General features: G+C 48.0%; 1 protein-coding gene across 1 annotated transcript in view; it reads right to left on the bottom strand.

Annotated features, from left to right (window-relative positions):
* Window positions 1-515: 515 nt before the first annotated feature.
* Window positions 516-21062, bottom strand: part of PRRX2 (paired related homeobox 2) — an 88969-nt gene continuing 68422 nt past the window's right edge. The window contains exons 2-4 of the mRNA XM_075015712.1: window positions 10121-10305; window positions 9593-9771; window positions 516-5861 (exon numbers count right to left, since the gene is read on the bottom strand). Of these exons, the coding sequence (XP_074871813.1) occupies window positions 5726-5861; window positions 9593-9771; window positions 10121-10305 (500 nt within the window). The 3' untranslated portion in view covers window positions 516-5725. The remainder of the gene's footprint in view (window positions 5862-9592; window positions 9772-10120; window positions 10306-21062) is intronic.

Below are 21062 nucleotides of genomic sequence, written 5' to 3'. Positions count from 1 at the left end.
AACCATCCACATGGAGAAGGGGAATCAAACACAATGTGTGATTACAGCAGGGTTTTCAGTCTGCAGCTTTGCTTCATCCAACTTGCTTTTCTGAGCCTCTGGTTCCCCACTTAGTAGATGGAGATACTAATACACCCTCACCCCATCTGAGAGAGTCTCCGCGAAAAGGAACTAGACCTGCCTTTACAATAGCAATGCAATAGTAAAATAAACCCTTGGTGGCATGTGCACAGATGAGCTCCAGCTGAACAAGAAGAGGGTGATTCTAAAGGCTTCTGAATGCTCCTATTTGTGTTCATCTCCATAAAGCTTGAACCTCTTGACCAGCAACATCCATTATCCAGCATAATTTTAGTTAGCCCGATGATCATGGGTGCAGCCAAATTCCTTCTGGCCCCATAAAGCTTGTTAACAGCCACTGTTCTGTGCTGTTATTTAGCTGTCTTCTAAGAGCCCAGTAAGCAGTGGAAGTGTTGATAATGCTGCTAAACTTTAGTGACCTACCATGGTCCAGCAAATTCTCTCGTTCGGCTCTGATCAGGTCCCAAGGGTGCAGGACTAGAGAGCTTCAACCTGCACTCTTCCCTGCCTGAGAAGTCCAAAGTCCCCTGCCCCACCAACTTCCATTAGACTGCACCCTGCACCTCCAATTCTGTCGTGGGCCAGGCATTGTTCCAGAGTTGGTGGTGAGGAGAGGCTGGAAAGGCTGAATCCTTATTCATACAGCTAGACATTGAATACTCAGTAAAATATTTATTTCTCGGCTATTTCATAAGAGTTGTTTTTTACAAAAGTTATTCCCTCCCCCAAGCAACCACCCTCCCCAGGAAAACAAACCTAACCCCCAAAAGCTTAACACAGACATGCAAAAAAATAAAAATCCCACCAAGCAATCTCCCCTCCATCAGAGATCCTGTTACACGTAATTGAAACATACAGAAAAACAAAAGACAGAGAGCAAGTTAGATTAGGATGATCCCTAGTTTCTGATATCACTCCACTGGGGCAATTTGTATCTTGTCTCTGTAATGCTTTAACATCAGCTGACACTCGGGGAGGGGGCTGCCGAGATAACAGAGCAAGTGAAGGAGCTCTAAAATTAAGAGCAAATGTTTTCTAATATATATTGTGCAAAGAAATATTTATTTCTTTTTACGTTTTGAGAAACAGCATCTGCAAACTATTAAACCGGTTTGTTTTCATGCATGCTCTCAAAAAGGGAGTGACATTTATATCTCTGTGGTTTCGGCTTATACAACAGAAAAGAGCCCTGGGTTTTCCATGGGAATAAAAGCACAAGGATTTTCCCTTGGTTCTGCCCATCCCCTAGTAAGATTTCTCATGGGAATTCTATCTGCAGTGAATCCGTTGCTTCATGGCTTGGCTTTGGAAAGTTATCTCCCTCGTGCACTGCTTCTTTCATCAGTGTTTGGGGATCTTTATTTTGCATCAGATACGGGTGCTCTATGCAGGACATGGAGAATTCACTGGTACATTGTTCTCCTCATTGGGATAATAGATTGGTTCAGTCCTGTGTGGTTATCCTGGGTTGCTTAGAGCTGTGCTAGTGCCACCCAGTGTTGACTGGAACCAGAACAGCCAGATCATTTCTCTCAAGCCCATGGTCTTTTTCCTGCCTCATGTATGTCTGTCTGCATTTAAGCTAGCTCCTGTGTAAAGGTCATTTGTGCTTCCACAATTGGGTCATGCTAGTGGGGCTCAGCTGAGCTTTGATAATTCTCACCACCAGTTTTGTATGAAGGTTTGCAACTGTTCTCTGTGTGCCTGGGATGATCTCGTGCTGAGCGTTTGAAAAGGTGCGCTCGTTAGCTGGTCTTCAAGATGAGGCATTAAACAAGATGCTGGGGGGTGCCTGTGTAACTACCCCCCCCCAGGCAGGCTCAAACTTGGGACTTTGGGGCAGGCAACTCTACAGCTTGAGGTGAAGGCCAGCTAGCTCTTAGCTTAGGCTGTAGAGGACATTTATTCTTTCTCTGGGAAGTGGTCTAGGTACCACTACATGGGATGGTGAACCACACCTAGGTGTGTGGGTTACGCTTGCTGGCCAAGAGGCTTCCTTTAAGTTATAAAATAAGTACTCTCCCTCACCGTCATAGCAGCGTGAGGAGGTAATCAGTGTGGTGCCTGATCGGAAAGTGTATTTGGTCTCATGGAGACAGATTTTTCCTAAGGGCTGAGGAGGAAAGCGTCTGGTGCCCATCACTTGCAGTAAGGGCTGTGCTTTCCAAGCGTTCAGGGCCCCAAACACTGGTCGGTTTGGAGAACCTGGCATTGCTTTTCAGAAGAGGGCAGGGCAGGGGTGGAAATGCCAGCCGGAAGACTTACAGGACCATGATTCATTTCTATCCTGTGCCACAGACCATGGCATGTCCCTTAGGCCTCGTCTAAGCACAAAAAAGGTATTGCTTTAACTACCCTGGTAGACCCAAAGCCACCCCCAGCCCCCTCATACCTCTGCACCTCTGCTCCCATCACTAAAATGAAGCTAACAGCATTTCCCTACTTCACAGGGCTGCTGTATTAGAGACAGCTGCACGCAGCCATCAGAGCAATGTGAATTGATGGCTGGAAATTAAGGCTCATCGGCGTGCGGGTGGTGCCTGGAGTGGCCAAGGCAGCAGCTTGAGGGCTGTCCCCTGTACTGGGAGTCAACTCCATCCCAAGCAGGGCTAGGAATGTCTTGGGCACAGTCACTGCTCAGATAAGTGGGGGCTATTTCCCCATCGCTGTGGCAATGGTCTCGGCATTGGTTGTGCTGGTTTCTTTAAGATGTGCATCCCCAGCGCAGGTAAGTGTAACACACATACGGTGTCGCTCCCTTCATTTTGGAAACATCTTTCACCTGCTGGGGAAGCCGGTGGGAAGGTAAGTCTGGCAGGTTCTGCCCCTCCAGACCCCACGGGCTGGAATGGTTCTCCCCTGCTGGTGCGACCTAAGCCTGACTCTCCCCAGACCTTGACAACAGCAGCAAAGGGTCACTCAGCCTTTGGCTTTGCTACACCGCGTTTAGCGACAGCCGCATCGCTAACAGTCGGGCAGGGTAAACATCTGTCAGCACCTTTGCAGACAAAATACGTCCGGGTTTGCGTTGTTGAGAGGAGGGGAGGGTACACCTCCTGGCAACACACCGCTTATGTTGCTGCTTGCCGCCGCAAAACTTCTGCATTCTGGGAAGGGATTTAAGCACCTGTGAACGACAACAGTTTTGTCGTTCAGTTGGTGGTGTGAGCAAAACCTCAGTCCCTGGCACTTTGCTTTCCTCTGGTGGGCGGAAGGTCAGAACTGCTCAGCAGGACTTGATCCTACCACAGCTAGAGCAGATGCAAACCCTGCTGCTGCTCCCTCGCTCGTGGGACCTCTCCATTAGCTCAAGTGCTAGAGACTTGTCTCTTTTCATGCTGATGGTCCTGATTCTGAGCATTATTCCTGCTGCTTGCTAATGCATCAGGCTACAGCCGAAGACCCAAAGCTGCCCCTGAGGGAAGCAGTAAGTGGGCAGGGCAGAGGGAGGAATGAGGTTATCTTCATGGAGGATCAATGCCATCCTACCCGAAATACCACGTGTGCCTTTGTCCTGGAGCCCTTCCAGCATCTGGGACTACTGTGTGGGGTGGGGATTGTGCCCAGTGTTCCCTGTAAGCTGAGCACTTGGGTGTGGCCACCCAAGAGAGATTCAGGTGCTGCCCAGCTGAGAGCAGTGTCTTTTGGTGGTGTACATCTGCACTTGTCTTTGCACATAACAAAGTTTATTCCATTCACAGGTGGAAAAAACTGAGAGGGAACCCTGGTTGTGCCTTTTAAAGTTAAAGTATGGGACATGTGGTCTCTCAGCCACCATAGTCCTGGCTACCACAAAACTGCTGTGCATCTCGTAGACCTATCAGACAGCAAGTCATTTGTAGCCATCTTTGTTCCCAAAGACACCACTACTTTCATTATTCCTTTCTAAATACTCAGCACAACGAAGGCCTTAAAGAAGGAGCATTAATGGCCTGGGGGACTGGCACTGGGCTGTGATACCTGCCAATTGTAAGTTGCTAGCTCAAATCCAGAGCAAGCCCATTGAGACCAAAAGCTGTTTTCGGCTGCTGCATGAAACAACCGAGCCATTTCAGCCCAGCTGCCAGGACATACTTGTCTACATCACAAAAACAGCAGCACGCACCACACAGCCACTATTTGCTGCGCATGAACTCAACACAAAGCCCAGGGCTTGACTGGCACATGGAAATGGCACCTTTCTCCCTGGCCAGGAACCCCATGGGAGCAGGAGTGAGGCTAAGTGGTGTAGTAGTGCCAAGGGACACCCGTACCTCCTGTGCTGTACTTCTACTGTGCATGCAAAAGGGAAGCTGTCTGTCAACCCCCTTCCATACTCCATTCCTTACACCTCCCCCACCACCACACCATGCTCAGAGCGGGCCCTGGCTGAGCAGGGCCCCTGAGGCCACCAGGTGAGGTTCTGCTTGCTCACGTCTTACATTGTACCTGAAAGCCCTGCTTATGATTTTGGCTATTCTGCAGGGATGAGGTTGGTAAGAGGAAGGGGGGCAAGGAACACCAACCACTTGCTGCAGAAGGCATTTAATTTTTGAGCCCAAGCCATCGACCACATCCTCAGGCTGCAGCTCCATCAGAGGAGCAGTGTTTCGGAGGAGGCAGCAGGCCTCGCCTTCTATGTAAAGCTTTGACAGCGAGGCACTCAGCTAAAGCCCACAGGTTGGTTTTTTTTCCTTTCCTCCCCAGGACAGTTCAATGACCTGAGCCCCTTCAGACTTGCCTGTGAATTCATTGACTTAACCACAAAGTGCAGAGCAAACAGCAGCGTTTAGAAAGCTGTAAAGTCCCATAAAGTCCCATCAGCTGGCTGAGATGCTCATGAGCTTGGGGTGAGTTCTCCTGGAGTCTCAAATCATCTTCACCTTTGGTTAATGGTTAAAAAAAACATGGGTAACATATATCCTACATTGGTATGTGCTTCTCCTAAGTGTGCCCAGCACGGGGCGTGGTGAGAGTAATGAATATATACAGCGGGGGAAGAGAGCGCAGTCCTGCTTGCAAAAGTCTTTCTCTCTCAAGCATTGTAGGCTGGTGGCCTAAAAATATATGAGCAACTTTGTCAGCCGTGGACATGCTGTTGTATATTGTGAGTTGGCTACATACGCAACTGCGGAACAGTCGTGCTGAATGACAACAGAAAAAAAAAAAGGGCCTATATAATGACATAAGATAATCTAATGAGCCTCCCAGCACAGACCAGTGTCCTTAGGGTAGGAGGCTACTCTTTGGTTGTGTAGCCAAGATATCCATATCGGTCCAGTCCTGTAATCTAATATTCTTTCCTGCTTGGCAGCATATTCGTGTTAACTTCACAAGCCCGTTTATCCTTGAAATGCGCATGTATGGGTATAGATATGGATATGTTATTATAGAGTGTGCGGGGAAAGCAACTGTCTCCCAAAGTTCATGCCTCTGTGGCTACAATTAACCCAGTTCCCCAAAGGGGATAGCGACTTGTGCTGCTTTCGAAAGGGACAAGGAGAAGACAGGGATGCTGGTGATGCAGTCGGCACTAGTTGAGAGTGACGAGGGTTTTGGTTTAGACAGGGACAGGAGCAGCAAGCTGGCCTTTTGTCATAGAGAAACTGCTCTCCCGCCCAGGAAGGCATGTGGTTTATTGAGTCCCGCTTCTGGGGAGGTGCAGTCAGTTCACAGTGGGCACCTGGTTCTGATGCAGGCTGAACTCTTTGGCTTTGAGGCGTAAGCTGGCGATGCTGTTTGCCATGTTCACCCCCTGGGCAGGTGTGGCGGTGCCGCTCGAGCTGTAGGAAGGCACGGAGCTGCAGTGGGGAGAGGAGCGAGGGAAAGGAAGAGTGAGGAAGGCTCAGGCATGGTTCCGGGAAAACAGTAAGACAACCAGGCAAATGCATCAGTGGAATAGCACCTCTCTAAGGATGCGTCTATGCAGCAAAGTTATTTTGGACTAACGGCTGCTATTTCGAAATAACTGAGCGTCTGTACAATGCAAATGCTATTTTGAAATAATTTCCAAATAGCGGATGGCTTATTTTGAAATAGGGATAAGGACAGGGAAGAGAAGCTTTTGAAATAAGCCATAGGGCATCCAGCAGCCCTATTTCAAAATAGGCTCTTGTGGCTAGACGCTTTATTTCGAAATAGTGCTCAGCTATTTTGAAATGCATTTTCGGTGTTGCAGCTTTATTTTGAAATAAGCTATTCTGGAAAATCTCTTCCAGGATATCTTATTTTGAAATAATCCTGATGTGGAGACAAATTGATTTGTTTGATTTCAGGTTGTTTCCTCTTGCCAATTTCTCAGAAGCAATTGACTGATGCTGGCAGTAAACATCCCCTATGAACAACAGCATGCTCTGGAGGTTTTTATATGCTGCTCAGTGGAGGCAGGCAGTTTGTGCAAATCAGTTTCAAATTAGATTAAAGTCCCTGTCTGAAGCTTTTAAACCGAATAAATCTGAGATGAGCCCAGGGCAGAGACCTGGATCTAGACCCCTTACATACACACTCAAAATGTCATGGGCGAATTTTGCTCCCATCTGCGTATGAGTTCTAGGTTTGGCAATGGACCATGTCAGGCAGAGAAGAATATGTCCTGAAGTCCAGATCTGGATCTGAGCCTTGCAGTACAAGGAAAGCCCACTAGCTGAGCATCAGCCACACACTCAATGACAAGAGGAGAATAGTGTCCACCACTCCAGGGCCAACGGAGCAAGAATGCAGCACATATTAGACACTAAAACAAGTCAGATGAGGACTGTGCTGGAGACAACATCTGTCTCTGTCTCTGTCTCTGCCCTTGTGGCTGTTAGAGACTGAAATGATAGGTGCTTTTTGCAAAGCTCGTCATCCAAGGCCTTCAAAACACTCAGGGAGAGGTGTTCATTACTGCAGGTGTCCTGTGCTGACTTAATTCAAACCAGGGTAAATAGTCTCAGAGGGGTAGCTGAGTTAGTCTGTAGCTTCACAGAAACAAACAAAACAAAACACCAAGCAAGCCTGTAGCATCGTAAAGACTAACAATTTTATTTATTAGGCAGTGAGCTTTATCAGACTGTGATGAAGTGGGTCTTACCCACAAAAGCTCATTATCTAATAAATAAAATTGTTAGTCTTTACAGTGCTACAGGCCTGCTTGGTTTCCTTCAAAACAGGCTGTGAATCTAGGGGAGAGCCCAAGACTAGGCTGCTGGGTTTTTCCCTCCAGACCTTGCAATTTCTCAGCTCCACAATCTGTACAGAAGAGAGAGAACCTTTCCAGGAAGGACATCCCAGTGCAGTTTTTATCAGAGGTGGGAAAAGTACTCCAAAAGTTACTTGAGTAAAAGGAGCTGCTGGGTGGGGGGCTGCTTCAGTACATGTCCCCAGTGCCCCTCTGGAAAACTACCCGAGTAAAAGCACACATCACAGACACGCCAGAAGTGAAAGTAGCTGCACTTTTACTCAAGTAACTTTTGGGGCTCTTTTTCCACCTCTGGTTTTTCTGATTCTCTCTGGTTACAGGGTTGAAGAGATGTGTGTGACTTGGCAATCTCCTTCTTCCCTGGAATGGCCCTTCCAAGGGGAAAAAGGGGATTTTCCCTAGCAGGAACAAAGCCCATGCAGTATATTAGGGAAAGAAGAACCCCTTGATCTCAGTCTGTGGGAGAGACTTTGTTGTACCATCACTGACTTCTCATAATTATTTAGTTAGTACAACTTCTTCCCTCCCCCTCTGTCTCTCTGGCTCTGTACATTGACATCTCTCCAAAGCAGAACATAAGTTTTCATTTCCAACCCATTATATATGTTCACGAGAGTTCTGGGTTAGGTAAAACAGGCCGAATTCATCCCTGGTGGAATTGCTGGAGTTACCCCAGAGAGGAATTTGAGCCATAGCGTTTGCCTGCCCTTAGTCTAGAGGACTCCTAAGCCACTGAGAGAACCTCTTGCGTAGAGCTTTCAGGACTCTACTTTTACCCTCTGGGGTGTTTCAGTGCTCAAGCTGCTAAAAAGCTCTGTTGAGGTGCTTGTAGCCATGGGAAGCTCCATGTGCCTCCAACACTTAGAATATTACCTGTCCTCACTCATGTTTCACTCTTGCAATGGTTTTACGCTCCACACAAGACGACAAGGTGCGGGAGGTAATATCTGTTACAGGATCAGTTTCTGTTGGTGTGAGAGACAAGCATCGGGGCTACACAGAGCTCTTTTGGGGATCTGGGGAAGGCACAGTGAGCGTCACAGCTCAACACAAGGTGGACAGAATAGCTGAGCCTGAGTCGTTAGCCTGAATTCCCAGGGCCATTCGAAGTGAAGTCATCTCTCTACCGGCAGGACAAAAAGGCGGCAGGCAGGGAAGGTGTCACTGGGTCACAGGTGGTTATAATAAGCCAAGCGTCCAGTGTCTTTATTAAGACCAGGCTTTTTAGCGTCTTGCAAAATTACAAATTTCTGTCCCAGGCTCGTCTTTTGGACGGGCTGTGCAGGCTTCCCTTAAGGACTAGGCCTGATCTGTGGGCCCTGCACATCCTCTCACAGCATGTGGCATCGTATACCTCATCCAGTGCAGTAAATGACCTAAGAACAGCTATAAGAGTGCAACTAGACAAGCACTAACCCTCCCCCCTTTTGGTCCTATGACTGCAGTGGTGCTAGCAGGCTGCTGCACCTGGAATGGTCCCTCAGTTTAGCACAGGCCTGCTGAGAAGGGGGCGTGAAAAGGGGGGCAACTGCACAGGGACCCAGTGTTTCAAAGGAGCCTGGATCAGTAGCAGCAATTGGGAGCTCCAGGTCCCTTTGAAAGGCTGTGGGAATGTCACTCCACCACTCTGCTCGGCTTCTCAGGGAGGTAGGGGGAGGCCAGAGCTGTGCTCTGGGCGATGCTAAGGGCCGACTGCCCTTGGTCCTGACACTCCTGCCGCTCCCGTGACATGGAGCTAGGCCCCACCACACCTTGCCCCCAGTCCGTGGTGGCTGCCAGCCTCACTGGTTTGGAATAAGAAGTTAGCACACATTCTATCTGTTCAGCCTTTAGCTGGGACCCTTGGAGCACTTTTCCCAGACCCGAAGAAGAGCTCTGGGTAAGCATGAAAGCCCGTCACAGCGATTACCTCCACCACCTCAGATCAAGGCACCAACACCGCTACAACCACACCGCATTCAACTCAGCATGTCATTGCCTCCATCCCACTGGCTGGCTGTTTGTCCCAGTGGCCGGGGGACGCCTGTAGTTTGCTTGGTTCTAACTTCTCCATCTTACCAGGGCCTTGGGACCCATTTCAACACCCATGAAAGCCAATGGACGGACTCCCTGGGGCTTCACTGCAGCCTTTGTGCCTTCTCCATTTCCCAGGCTTGTTAATCCTCTCCCTTGAGAGAGGAGCCATTTCCTAATCAGCCACCCACCCACTCACCCACCACAGCCTTTCCTCTGGGTGGGTGCCAGGCTTGGTGGGCTGGCCTCAGCTGGCTCCTCAGCACCTCTCTCAAGGCAGCAGGGATCCCTCAGATGGGAACTGATGGGAAGGGTAATGGCAAGGCTGCCTGGACGTACCTGTATGGGGATGTGCTGGTCCAGGAGAGATACTCGGGGCTCAAGGCAGTTGGCCTGGGAGCCATAGGCTGCTCGATGGCTGCTTCTTGGCTATAGGATTTGAGGAGTGATGCGGACCTGTTGGCCAGCATCGCCCGCTCGTTGCGGCGGAACTTGGCCCTTCGGTTCTGGAACCACACCTGGCGGGAAGAGAGGAGGCAGTGGTAACCGAGTCACAGGGGACGTGGGGCACGGGCGAGGCAGGTGGGAGGGAGAGGGGAAGGCTGCGCAGCACGGCACAGCACAGCAGCAGGCTGATCACATCGAGAAGGGAGCCAAGTGAATTCTGCAGATCTCAGTCTGGCTGTGATGCCTCCGCACAGTCTAACCTGAGACAGTGGGTGAGTGTGAGCTGTGATGTCCCTGGAGGGTGCAGCAAGGTCACAGTCATGCTGCCCTCTAGGAAGGCCGGTGTTCAAGCTGGCCAAGGGAGGGGAGAAGCCAGCATCCTAGCCGAGAGGCTTTGTTCCTTCCCACACCACGGCTCACCTGGACTCTGGCCTCGCTGAGATTCACCCTCCGCGCTAGCTCCTCTCTCACAAAAGCATCAGGGTAATGCGTCCGCTCGAAGACTCTCTCCAGAGCCTGCAGCTGGCTGCTGTTGAACGTGGTGCGGTTTCTCCTCTGCTTCTTCTTCCTCTTGGCAGCACTGCGGGTGGGACTCAGGCTCTCACCTGTGAGCAGCACAAAGCAGACAATCGCAATGAGCGAGTCCTGGTTACGCATCCCGGGCCACTTAGACAGACGCTCACACTGGCGAGGGGTGCGGAGTAGGGAGGGCACAGCAAAGGCAGAGCCCTGTCTTTCCTCAGAGGGGGGAAGAAGGTCTGTGACCACCAATGGCCCTTCTTCGAGAGGATTTCATTGCCGCGTCTAGGAGGTGATATTGCTAAGTGCCGATGCCTGTAATTCACAGCAGACGGCCCTTCCCTGCAAGCCCCACAGCCAAGCATGGCAGAACGCCGTTCATTTAAAATTTCGATGGCTAACATCAATATTTATTTTAAAGCTTTTTTTCCTATTGTTATCCAATTAAACGGTCACGGTTCCGTGAAATTACAGGGGAGAGGTCAGATGAGGGGAAGAGTCAGACAATCATTGTTTGACAGCAAACGACCAGCATTAAGAAGTTAAAGCTTTATAGCCACTAAAACGCCAATTGTCAACATCATGTGTCAAAAATGCACACAGAAAGGAGCCTTAAATCTGACTGTGTCCATTTATCTCAAGTGGCCTTTTTCCTACTTTGTCTGTAAATTTCGATGGTCATTGATGGAGATAACGTTTTCCTGGGTTTTGGGTGCGTACAGTGAAATCGATATTTACCGATACAAATCTAACCATCTAAGCCTACACGGAGTCATATGGACTATTCAGATGGGTGGAAGTAACTTAAAATTTCTTACCGGTACTGTCCTATTGCCACCCAGGTCCCTGCCAGCTCTTACACAGCTCCCTGCTGGCTTTTGCTGCAGCTCAGCCAGCTCTCGGCAGAGCTGTGCACCGGAGCGCCCCTGCTGACTTTCACCTCTGGTTCCAATCTTAGCTCTGTCACTGACCTTGTCTCATGGCATATGGGACATGTCTCATCCCCACTCCGTGCCTCAGTTTCTCTCAGAGGTGCAGTGGGAGTCATATTACCTCCAGGGGGAAGGATTTATCTAGTTCATGTATGCGGAGTGCTATGTAAACAAGATTCCCCCAAACAGCTACTGATTTCAGATGCTTAAAATATTGGAAGCCCCAGACCTGATGCCTGGGGCCTGATTTTCTGAGGTGCCAGAGAGTCCCGTCGAAGTCACTGGGAGCTCAGAACCTTAGTAAATCAGGCCCTGGGATGTCACAAGTTGGGTAGCCAACTTCAGTGGCCACAGTTGCAAATGCAGGTGTTTAATCTCTAACACCAGTTGCCAGAAGTGCAGGAAGTAGTGGTGCTGGGGATGGAGTAGCACTCTTCAGAGGGACATCCTGGTCGCAGGAAAATATACAGTTTTTCCCAATGGCTTTCAGCAGTCTCACTATAAAAATGGCTCCCGCTCCCCTGCCAGCCATTCCTGAGATAGCAGCAGCTACAGCAGCATTTGGTATGGGGAAGTGCAGGATAGTAATTAGAAGGACACGATTTTTAAAGGATCAGAGAGGTAGCCAAGTTAGTCTGTATCTTCAAAAACAACAAGAAGTACTGTGGCACCTTACAGACGAACAGGTCTTTTGGAGCCTAAGCTTTCGTGGGTAAAGACCCGCTTCGTCAGATACATTGGTGTGGAAATTCCAGAGACAGGTATAAATATACAGGCACATGGGGAAAAAAGGGGAATAGTAATCAAGAGGGAGGCCAGAGTTAATGAGCTCAGCGGGAGGATGTGGCCCACTTCCAGCAGCTGATGTGGAGGTGTGAGCATCAAGGCTACATCTACGCTAGCCCCTTCCTTTCGAAAGGGGCATGGTAATGAGTGAGGTCAGAAGATGCTAATGAGGCCCTTCCATGAATATGCAGTGCCTCATTAGCATAATGGTGGCTGTGACGATTCGAAAGTGCTGCTTTCGAATTGCACACCGCCTGTGTAAATGGGAGCCATTCAAAATGCACCCCCCCAGTCTTCAAAAGCCCCTTATACCTATTTGGTTTCAGGAAGAAGGGGCTTTCAAAGACTGGGGGATCTTTTCGAAAGGCCCCCGTCTACATGGGCGACATGCAATTTGAAAGTGGCACTTTCGAATCACCATGGCTCCCATTATGCTAATGAGGTGCTGCATATTCATGGAAGAGCCTCATTAGCATCTTCCAACCTTGCTCATTACCATGCCCCTTCCAAAAGGAAGGGGCTAGTGTAGACGTGGCTCAAGAGGGAAGAAACTGCTTTTCTCGTAGGCCAGCCAGTTCCAGTGTTTTTCAATCCTAAAGTGAGAGTGTCAAATTTGCAAACACATTGTAGCTCTGCAGTTTCTCTGTGGAGTCTGTTTTTGAAGTGTTTTTGTTGCAGGATGGGTACTTTTAAATCTGCTACTGAGTGTCCAGGGTGGTTGACGTGTTCTCCTGCAGGCTTTTGTGTGTTTCCCTTCCTGATATCTGATTTGTGTCCATTTATTCTTTTATGTGGCGCCTGTCCACTTTGGCCAATGTACATGGCAGAGGGGCAGTGCTGGTACATGATGGCATCTATCACATTAGTAGATGTGCAGGTGAATGAGCCCCTGATGGTGTGGTTGATGTGGTTAGGTCCTGTGATGGTGTCGCCAGCAATTATACACCACACCGCAATAATTCTAACTCAGGAACCAATCCGTACAACAAACTTCAGTGCCAACTCTGCCCACACATCTACACCAGTGACACCATCACAGGAACCCCTCCTTTTTCATGTGCCTGTATATTTATACCTGTCTCTGGAATTTCCACTCCAATGCATCTGACGAAGTGGGTCTTTGCCCACAAAAGCTTATGCTCCAATATATCTGTTAGTCTATAAGGTGCCACAGGATTTCATGTGGTTTTATCCTTGTGGCTCATGAAATTTGAACCTTAAGCCTGTCACTAGTCCTTCTGTTTGCCTGTTGGGGCCAGATCCAGGTCTGAACCAGCTGCAAGTTGGGCTTTGGGTAAGTTTCAGTCTTTCTTTGTTGCTAGGGTGACGTGAGATAGGGCAGGCGGATGGAGGCTGGTTCTGGAGGACATGGTTGCCTGCTGAAGCCGGTGGGGAAAGCATGCTGTTGTTTTTAATTTTTCGTGAAGTATTCTTCAGTTATTCTTTCCATTTGCAAAGCAGCTGGATTCAATTTGTACCTACTGGCGGGAAAGTATTTTTGAAATGTTAATAGTTTTATGACATCCCATGGATTTACAGCAGCATTGTACTGGATTTCTCTGCTATATGTCAAAGTTATGTGAGGAATTCTTGCCTTTCTGGATATGCTGAAGACCTGCTTGCTAAAAGGCCTCTAAGACAGCTTTGCAAAACTGTCATGAGATGGTACCAGCCTGAGCACCACATCTTCTGGAGTGAATATAAATCCTCATGTTTCTGGACATAAGCCACACTCAGACTATTAAGAGTTAGATGGAAACTAGCGTGCTTTTCTGCATTGCTGTCACTGAGTTTCTTGCACCTTTCTTGGAAATATGTGGTACTGGCCGCTGTCAGTAACAGAACATGGCTGTAGAAGCAGCTTGAGTCCAAGCCAGTGTGGCAATGTGATCTGATTCCGATTTACTTGGCTTCTAAAGACAATACAGATGTCCATCACTTTTGTCCACTTAAACCCACAATCTCAAGTGAGTGGGGTGGTCGAGATATGCTTGCAGTTATTCTGTAGCATGACAGCATCTCCAGATATAGTTCAAAGCTAGGCATTACCCCTGTGGGACAGAGCTAAGGTGAGTTGACCAAGGTCACAGGGTGAGTCAGTAACAGAGCTGAGATTAGCCCCTGCAGGTCTGTATATGAGAGGCTGTTTCTCCGAAAGTGGCATGCTAATAAATGGCCCGAAACATGCTAATGAGGTGCAGATGCAAAGTCCCCATGCCTCATTATCATAAGGTCACGTGATTTGGAGTCTGGAAGATGCTCTTCTGGACTCCGAAACAACGTGTAGAAGCGTGGACCCCGGGGGGTCTTCCAGAAGGAAGTCCTCCTTCCAGGGGCCCCTTCTTCCCAAAAAGAGCATTTTCCAGACTCCAAATCACATGACCTTATGCTACTGAGGCGTGGGGAATTTGCATCTGTGCCTCATTAGCATGTTTCGGGCCATTTATTAGCATGTCATTTTCGGAGAAAGTTTCAGGAGGAGTGCCTCCTTTCGAAAGAAAACGTGGGTAGACACTCGGCAGGGCCCTACTGTTGAAAGAGCAGACCTCATGGCACCTGATTTTTTGACCCCTGGCCCATTCTTTCGAAAGAGTGGGGGTTGTGTGGATGCTCTCTTTTGGAAGAGCAGACCACTCTTTTGTGTGTGGATGCACTCTTCCAAAAGTTCTTTTGGAAAAAATCTTCTGGAAGGGCGTCTTTCGAAAGATCTCTGTAGTATAGATGTAGCCAGAGTAGAGGGAAGCTGTCTACTGAGACCCCACTCTCCATGACTGGATGTGAGCTCCCTTGATGGGCTATAGAAAGGTGACCTCAGCTACCATGAGCCCGAGGTTTAGTTGTCTGAATGGAGGGAGAGTTATACCCCGCTTTGCATTCCAGGCATGTTTCAGCCTTTCTTTGCCTTTGTCAACTCATCTAAGGGCAGGCTCTACACTAGACCTTAAGGTCAATCCTAGATACACCATTCAAACTACAGCAACTGGGTATCTACAGTTGACTTATTTGACCATCCTCACAGAGGGAGGTCGACGGGAGAAACTCTGCCATCAACCTCCCTTACTCCTCACGAGAATGAGGACTGCAGGGGTTGACTGTTGACCGCTGATAGTTTGATTTCGCACATCCCCACTAGGTGTGCACACTCGAACACCGGAAGATCAACCCTGACTAGGTCAATCTTGAGAGCTAGCTTTGGGGGGATGGGCAGCTTAGTGGTTTGAGCACTGCCTTTTAAGCGCAGGGTTGTGAGTTAAATCTCTGAGGAGGCTGTTTAGGATCTAGGGTAAATAGAGTTTAAAAACAAAAAAAAATCAGTCAGAGAGGGTGCTTGGTCCTGCTGAGAAGGCAGGGGACTGGATCTGATGACTTCTCCAGGTCCCTTCCAGCTCTATGAGATATATGAATTGCCCAGGTAGTGTAAATGTACCGTCAGTACAGCCCAAGGACCTCTGTATTTCAGGAGCAGCCCTGGGAACTACAAGTTGTGGACTACAAACTTGGGGCATGGTGGGAGAACTTCCTGCCCCACTTCAGGGTGTCAGCACTGCCTCACTGCAAGCAGAGCAGAGGCTGCTGAACTGTAATCCTGTTCACTGCTCCTTATCGAATAATGCCTGTTACTGGTGGGTCTAGTCTGAGGTGCACGCACACTGCTCCACAAGGCAGAACTCCCAAAGGAACCTCCAGCCTAGTCTCTCCAAAGTGGTGAAAGAAGTCACAAGGATTTCCCCTATGTTGAACGATCTACTAGGCTCCTGAACAGAAGGGGCTGCAGTAGGACAGAGGAACCCTGGGGGCAGCTAGAAGCTGAGGGGGTCCACACTTGGGAAGCTCTAGCCTGGGGCCCAGGAGGGTGCTGTGAAAGGTGACCCCTTTTGGTTCAGTCTGCAATAAATGCAAACAGAGTCCGAAAGCCAAGCGAGAGAGACACTCTCTGCCCCGCCCAGCAGACCACAGTCTCGGCTCCACGGCGCTGCGCGTCGCAAGAAAATTCCGAGAATTCCCTCCAGCCCTTGGCTCTGTGGAGAGCGTCCAGTCTGCTGCCAGTCTGTCTTACTCAGTTGCCCCTTTAAGTTTAACTCCTTTTTTGGTTTTGTTTTCCTTAAGCAAGTGGATGAGCCCGGGGATTAAAAAAGTGTAGGGCAGGTCACCACTGTCCCAGAACCTGGGACCGATACGGACCCAAATGTGGGACCCATCCCTGAAAGTCCTGCACAAGTCCTGACAGAGCAGTAACTAGCCTGTAGTACTTAGGACCCACCTTGTAGGTTTAAGGGATGAATTACAGAATAGGCTGCACAGACGGAAGATCTCATTCTCTGTTAAATCCACTATGTTTTTCCAGTGGTTTCTATAGAACCCAGCCGGTCTGATCTTTATTGAATTCTGCCTGCAGGACTCCTTTTGCTCCCCCCCAGTTTGTTCTGCCGAAAGAATAAGGAAGCAGAACCTAGAGATTTAACTCTTAAAACGGCCTGTGGAGAATGTGATCTCAAGAGCACCCGCTCTTTGTTTGCCTTCCCCCCTCTAGCCAAGCAGGGCTCCTGATCTTGTGCCCACCAAAAAGCAACACACAACCTCCCGTAGAATTCAACAGAAAAGTCAAAGTCACAGTGTCTTCCTGGAAAGCTACGTGAGTAAAAGTACAGCCGCCGCACATCTTGATTGTACTCAAGTATCCAGATGTAAAAAGTGGCCATCCATTGATACTTATGCATATGTGAGCACAATCAAGGTGTGATACTTTTACTCAAGTAGTTTTCCAGATGGTTATTCTGGCTTTGACTTAATTACACCCCCCCCCGTGCAGCTGTACTTTTACTCAAGTAACTTTTGGGGGTACTTTTTCCATCTCTGGAATTCAATGGAGGTAGGGTCAGACGCTGCCATAGCTCCATTGTGTAAAGTGATTTCCATGCAGGACTGGCATCTGAGGTGGGTCCAAGTGGCAAGATTCCGATATGGATGATGGCCCCCTTCTGTGTTTGGAACCGTTTTGTGTCTGGGCCTTTAAGGAGCTGTAAAGTGCACAGGTTCAGTTTTTATGTTCCACTTCCTTGGCTTGTTTAAAGGCGTCCCTAAACCAAACCGCGTACAAATGAGATCTTCTCCTGAGCCACAAAAACCACGCAGCACATTCCAGGCAAACTCTTAAAAGCTATTGTTAGCTGGTGAAAGCCTTTCCTCACCTAATCAAACCTTCCCCTGAAAGATAGCTGCATCTCAGTACAGCTCAAAGGCAATCATTGTTCTTCAACTCTATCAAGGTCCTTTCGCTGCCAGATGAATTCTCCATTATGTGATTCCCCCCACCCCCAACTTTAAAAAAAAAATTCCCATCTGTTGATTGCACATGAGGCCTCTCATGGTCCAAATGTACCTGTCTGATTCCTCTAATTAGCCTGGAGACAGGGCTCTCCTGCACCATAATGAATCAACATCTTTTCTCAATTAGCTCCATACTCTGGAGCTCTGCCCATACTCCAGAACTGTAGGACCAGATAAATGCCGCACTGCTCTCTGATGGCATGTGTCTGACAGGTTTATGGCGTGCAAGGTTGGGAGTGAGTGCCCATTCTATAAAAAGATACCTTATTAAGCTAAAATCGACATTAAAAATGAATGTCATTAAATGTTCCATTTTTATGCCTTTAGCCGGATGGGATATGGGGCTTAACCACACATCCCATTTTTGACTGCTGTCACAAAGCCCACCATGAAATCCATAGCTATGACCTGCAATCCCGCCATTACATTTTTCACACCAAAAACCACTGTCCCATAAGATAACCCATTAGCTTTGGAGCATTGCATATGCAGGAGAAAAAGTTACTTAACTGGCTTCTCTGTGATTTTCACCAAGGAATTAGAACGTGTTTCCCATCCTGACATTGTTCCAAGAATAAGACTTGTTAATTATGGAAAGACAGAAATAGCTCAGCAATGTATTTTTCCGCTCTTGAAGAACTCTGCAGGCTTCATTTTGGGACTGGAATGGGGTTGGAGTTCTGGAGAGAATTTTTCACATTTGTGTTTATCATTTGTTGGTTACTGAGCAGCTCATTTGGAAATACTGTGCGGATTGTCCAGCCTGGAGGACAGAGGGGATTTGTGAATGTTCGTACTTCTTGTGGTCACTTTTTATTATGGCGTATTTATTTTCTGCTGATTACAATTTCCTGTGAGGGGAAAAAATAGAGAGGCGGCGGAGGGATAACGTTACTGAATAATGAAAGATGAAATTGCATGGATAAAAACAGAGAGACTGCTCGCTAACAGAGATGAAAACCACATACAGAGGGAAGAATCTGCCTTAAATGGAACATATGAGACATGGAATTAAGCTGCTGTTTTGTAAGCAGTCGATGTGTATGTCGCAGGTGTCCAAACTAGCACCTTGTTGTCTGTGTAGACCTAAATCTATCCCACTCATTGCTGGGGGTGGGGGGTTAGTGAGAGAGGCAGGAAATCTCAGTGGTTAGAGCATTGGCCTCATAAACTCAGGGCTGTGAGTTCAATCCTCAAGGGGGCATTTCAAAGTCTGGGGCAGGTTAGCTCTTTTTTTTGGGGGGGTGGGAGGAGTCTTTGAGGGATGGTGTTAGATCCTGCCGTGAGTGCAGGGGACTGAACTCAGTGACCTCTTGATGTCCCTTTCAGTGCTATGAAATACAGCCATTTGACATTTGACATGTTGACATTTCCAAAAGTGCCCAATGGACATGGACTGTCAGTGGAATTTATGCTCCTGAGACACTCAAGGACTTTTGATAAATCTCATCCAAATAGAAAATATCCTAAAGGAAGTGAGATGGGATCTTCAAGCTTGTTAGAGAAAAATGGATAAAACCATCAAAATTGCCCAAGTGAATTAGGGGCCTAAATCCCATTTCCCCAAGTGACTTAGACACTGAGGAGCCCCAGTTTCAGTCCAATGCCAACTGAACTTAATTTCCCAAGTGCCTCAGTCAGGCTTCTAAGGCTGTGTCTGTACTATATGGGCTTTTTTTGGACAAAGCTTTTTCTGACATCCCAAGGCTGAAATATGTAAAGTCAAAAAATCAAATTCATACAGCCACAGCATTGTGAAATGGAATGTTCACATTTAAAGGGCCCCAGCTGGAACTAAGAGCTCACCTGGGGAAAAAAAGCAGCACAGATCACAGAGCTGGCTCGAGTGACTACTTACCCCGGGCATGTTGGGAACCCTCCCTGGTAGCTAATAAAGCCAATAACAGCTGTGCTTTGTTCACACTCATTTGTTTTCCACCTTGAAATGGAGGGGGGGAGTTGACCAAAGTCAATTGCAGAGCTGGAGGTATTATTTCGAAGGAAAAGCCCTCATCTTTTTTTCTGTCCATGGCAGTATGAATGCTCTATGGGTTTTGGTTTTTTTGGGTTTTTTTTCAGAAAAAAATGTTTTTTCCATAAAAACCCCACAAGCCCTAAGGCTCTTCAGTACATCTGCACCGCAAGAGGTGCAACACTAGCCAGGGCAGACAAACCCACGCTAAAGCTAATCTGGCAAGCACAGAGAGTAGCAGCAGCATAGACGTGGTAAATCAGGCTTCAGTATGAGTAAGCAGCCCAGGCTCCCCAATGGGCTTGTGCTCTGGTTGTTAGTGTACTGAGGCCTGTGCTGCCACATCTACACATACCTTATTAAGCTGAAATTACCATTAAAAATGAATGTCATTCAATGTTTCATTTTTGTGCCTTTAGCTGGGTGGGATGGGGGCTCAACCTCATGCTTTTTATGCATGCTAGGTAGCCTAACGGTCACACGCTGGTGCCTACTCCCGCTACAATAGACAATGGAGATGTCAGATGCTTCAGAACGTTTTATCCTGGAACTTAATTCTCTCAGGCTCCTTTGTAATTCGCAGCTCTTAGCTTCTTCTCAAATGAACACTCATAATTCTATCCGATAGCCTGATTATTCTCCTTTGCTGCTTCTGCCTTTGTCCCTTCCCTCACCATTCTTTACGTAGTAGTGCAGTTCTATCAGGCTACTCCGTCAGTCATGTAACATGATCCCATTCTTGTCTCACTGACGTCCCGGCAAGTTTTGCCATTTAGTTTTCATGAGAGCAGGTTCACACCTGTAGCCTGTTGAAAAATACTCTGTCAAAATGTAGGCCTGATCCTGCATTCCTTACCCAGGTAACATGCCTGTTTGGAGTCACTGAGGCTCCTGGATCAGACCCAATGGACCAGAGTTCCCTGTAAGCTAACTGCTTGGGTGGCCTCCCAGGAGAGATTCAGGTGTCGCACATCTGATTGGTGGGATGCCCACAGGCACCCACAGCTGGCAGCATGTGTTTCTATTGGTGGTGCGCATTTGCACATGCTCAGGTGTGCATAATATTTATTCCACTCATGGATGGAAAAAAATTAGAGGGAACACTGCTATGGAGGTGTTGTGGTGTTCATTTTCTAAGCCACCCAAGGTGGCTCTGCTGAGTTTGCACCTCTCAGCTGTGCTAGCTACCCAGGAGTTTTCTCTAATAATTATTTGCTGAATTGAAATCTAGGAAACCAGGCATTATATCAAATCTGGGTTAAATATATACAGTGAGGGATTCTGACAGGTCAGCCTTGAACAACTCCTAGGCTACTGTAGTAGAAAGTTGTGCCATCTACCACAAGAAAGGGAATTTTCCCTACATTTCCACCAAGGGTTCACATTTGATTTATGATCTATTCTCTGTTTGTGAGAGATTAATGAACTCCGTGCAGCCACGATATTGCCAATCCAAATTTATTTAGTTGTTTGTTTAGATTTACATTAAACTCACACCTGTTTACATGTTGGAGTTCAAGCGGTGGAATATCTTGATTTCTAAACGTGCCTTATTGACACTGAATTTCCCTGTTGCTGCAGAGAGGGGCCCTGGGAGAGGTGACAATTCCCTTTCATTCAGACAGGTGCGCCATTCCTCTAGGCATCTGGCTACGTGGAAAAGGGAGATTTTTGCAGTGGGATTTATGACCTTGTGGGCTTTTCTGCACCTTCCGAGCGGAAACTCTGCCTCCCTGAGCTCTTGCTTTGAGGTGAACCTACAGCTGTGTCCATCGCAAGTGCTTAACCCTCCCCCACCCCGTGAGCCACAACGTTTTGCCACGGC

Source organism: Carettochelys insculpta, chromosome 21, assembly GCF_033958435.1.
Source record: "Carettochelys insculpta isolate YL-2023 chromosome 21, ASM3395843v1, whole genome shotgun sequence".
Lineage (NCBI taxonomy): Eukaryota > Metazoa > Chordata > Testudines > Carettochelyidae > Carettochelys > Carettochelys insculpta.
This window is presented reverse-complemented; position numbering and strand designations above follow the sequence as displayed.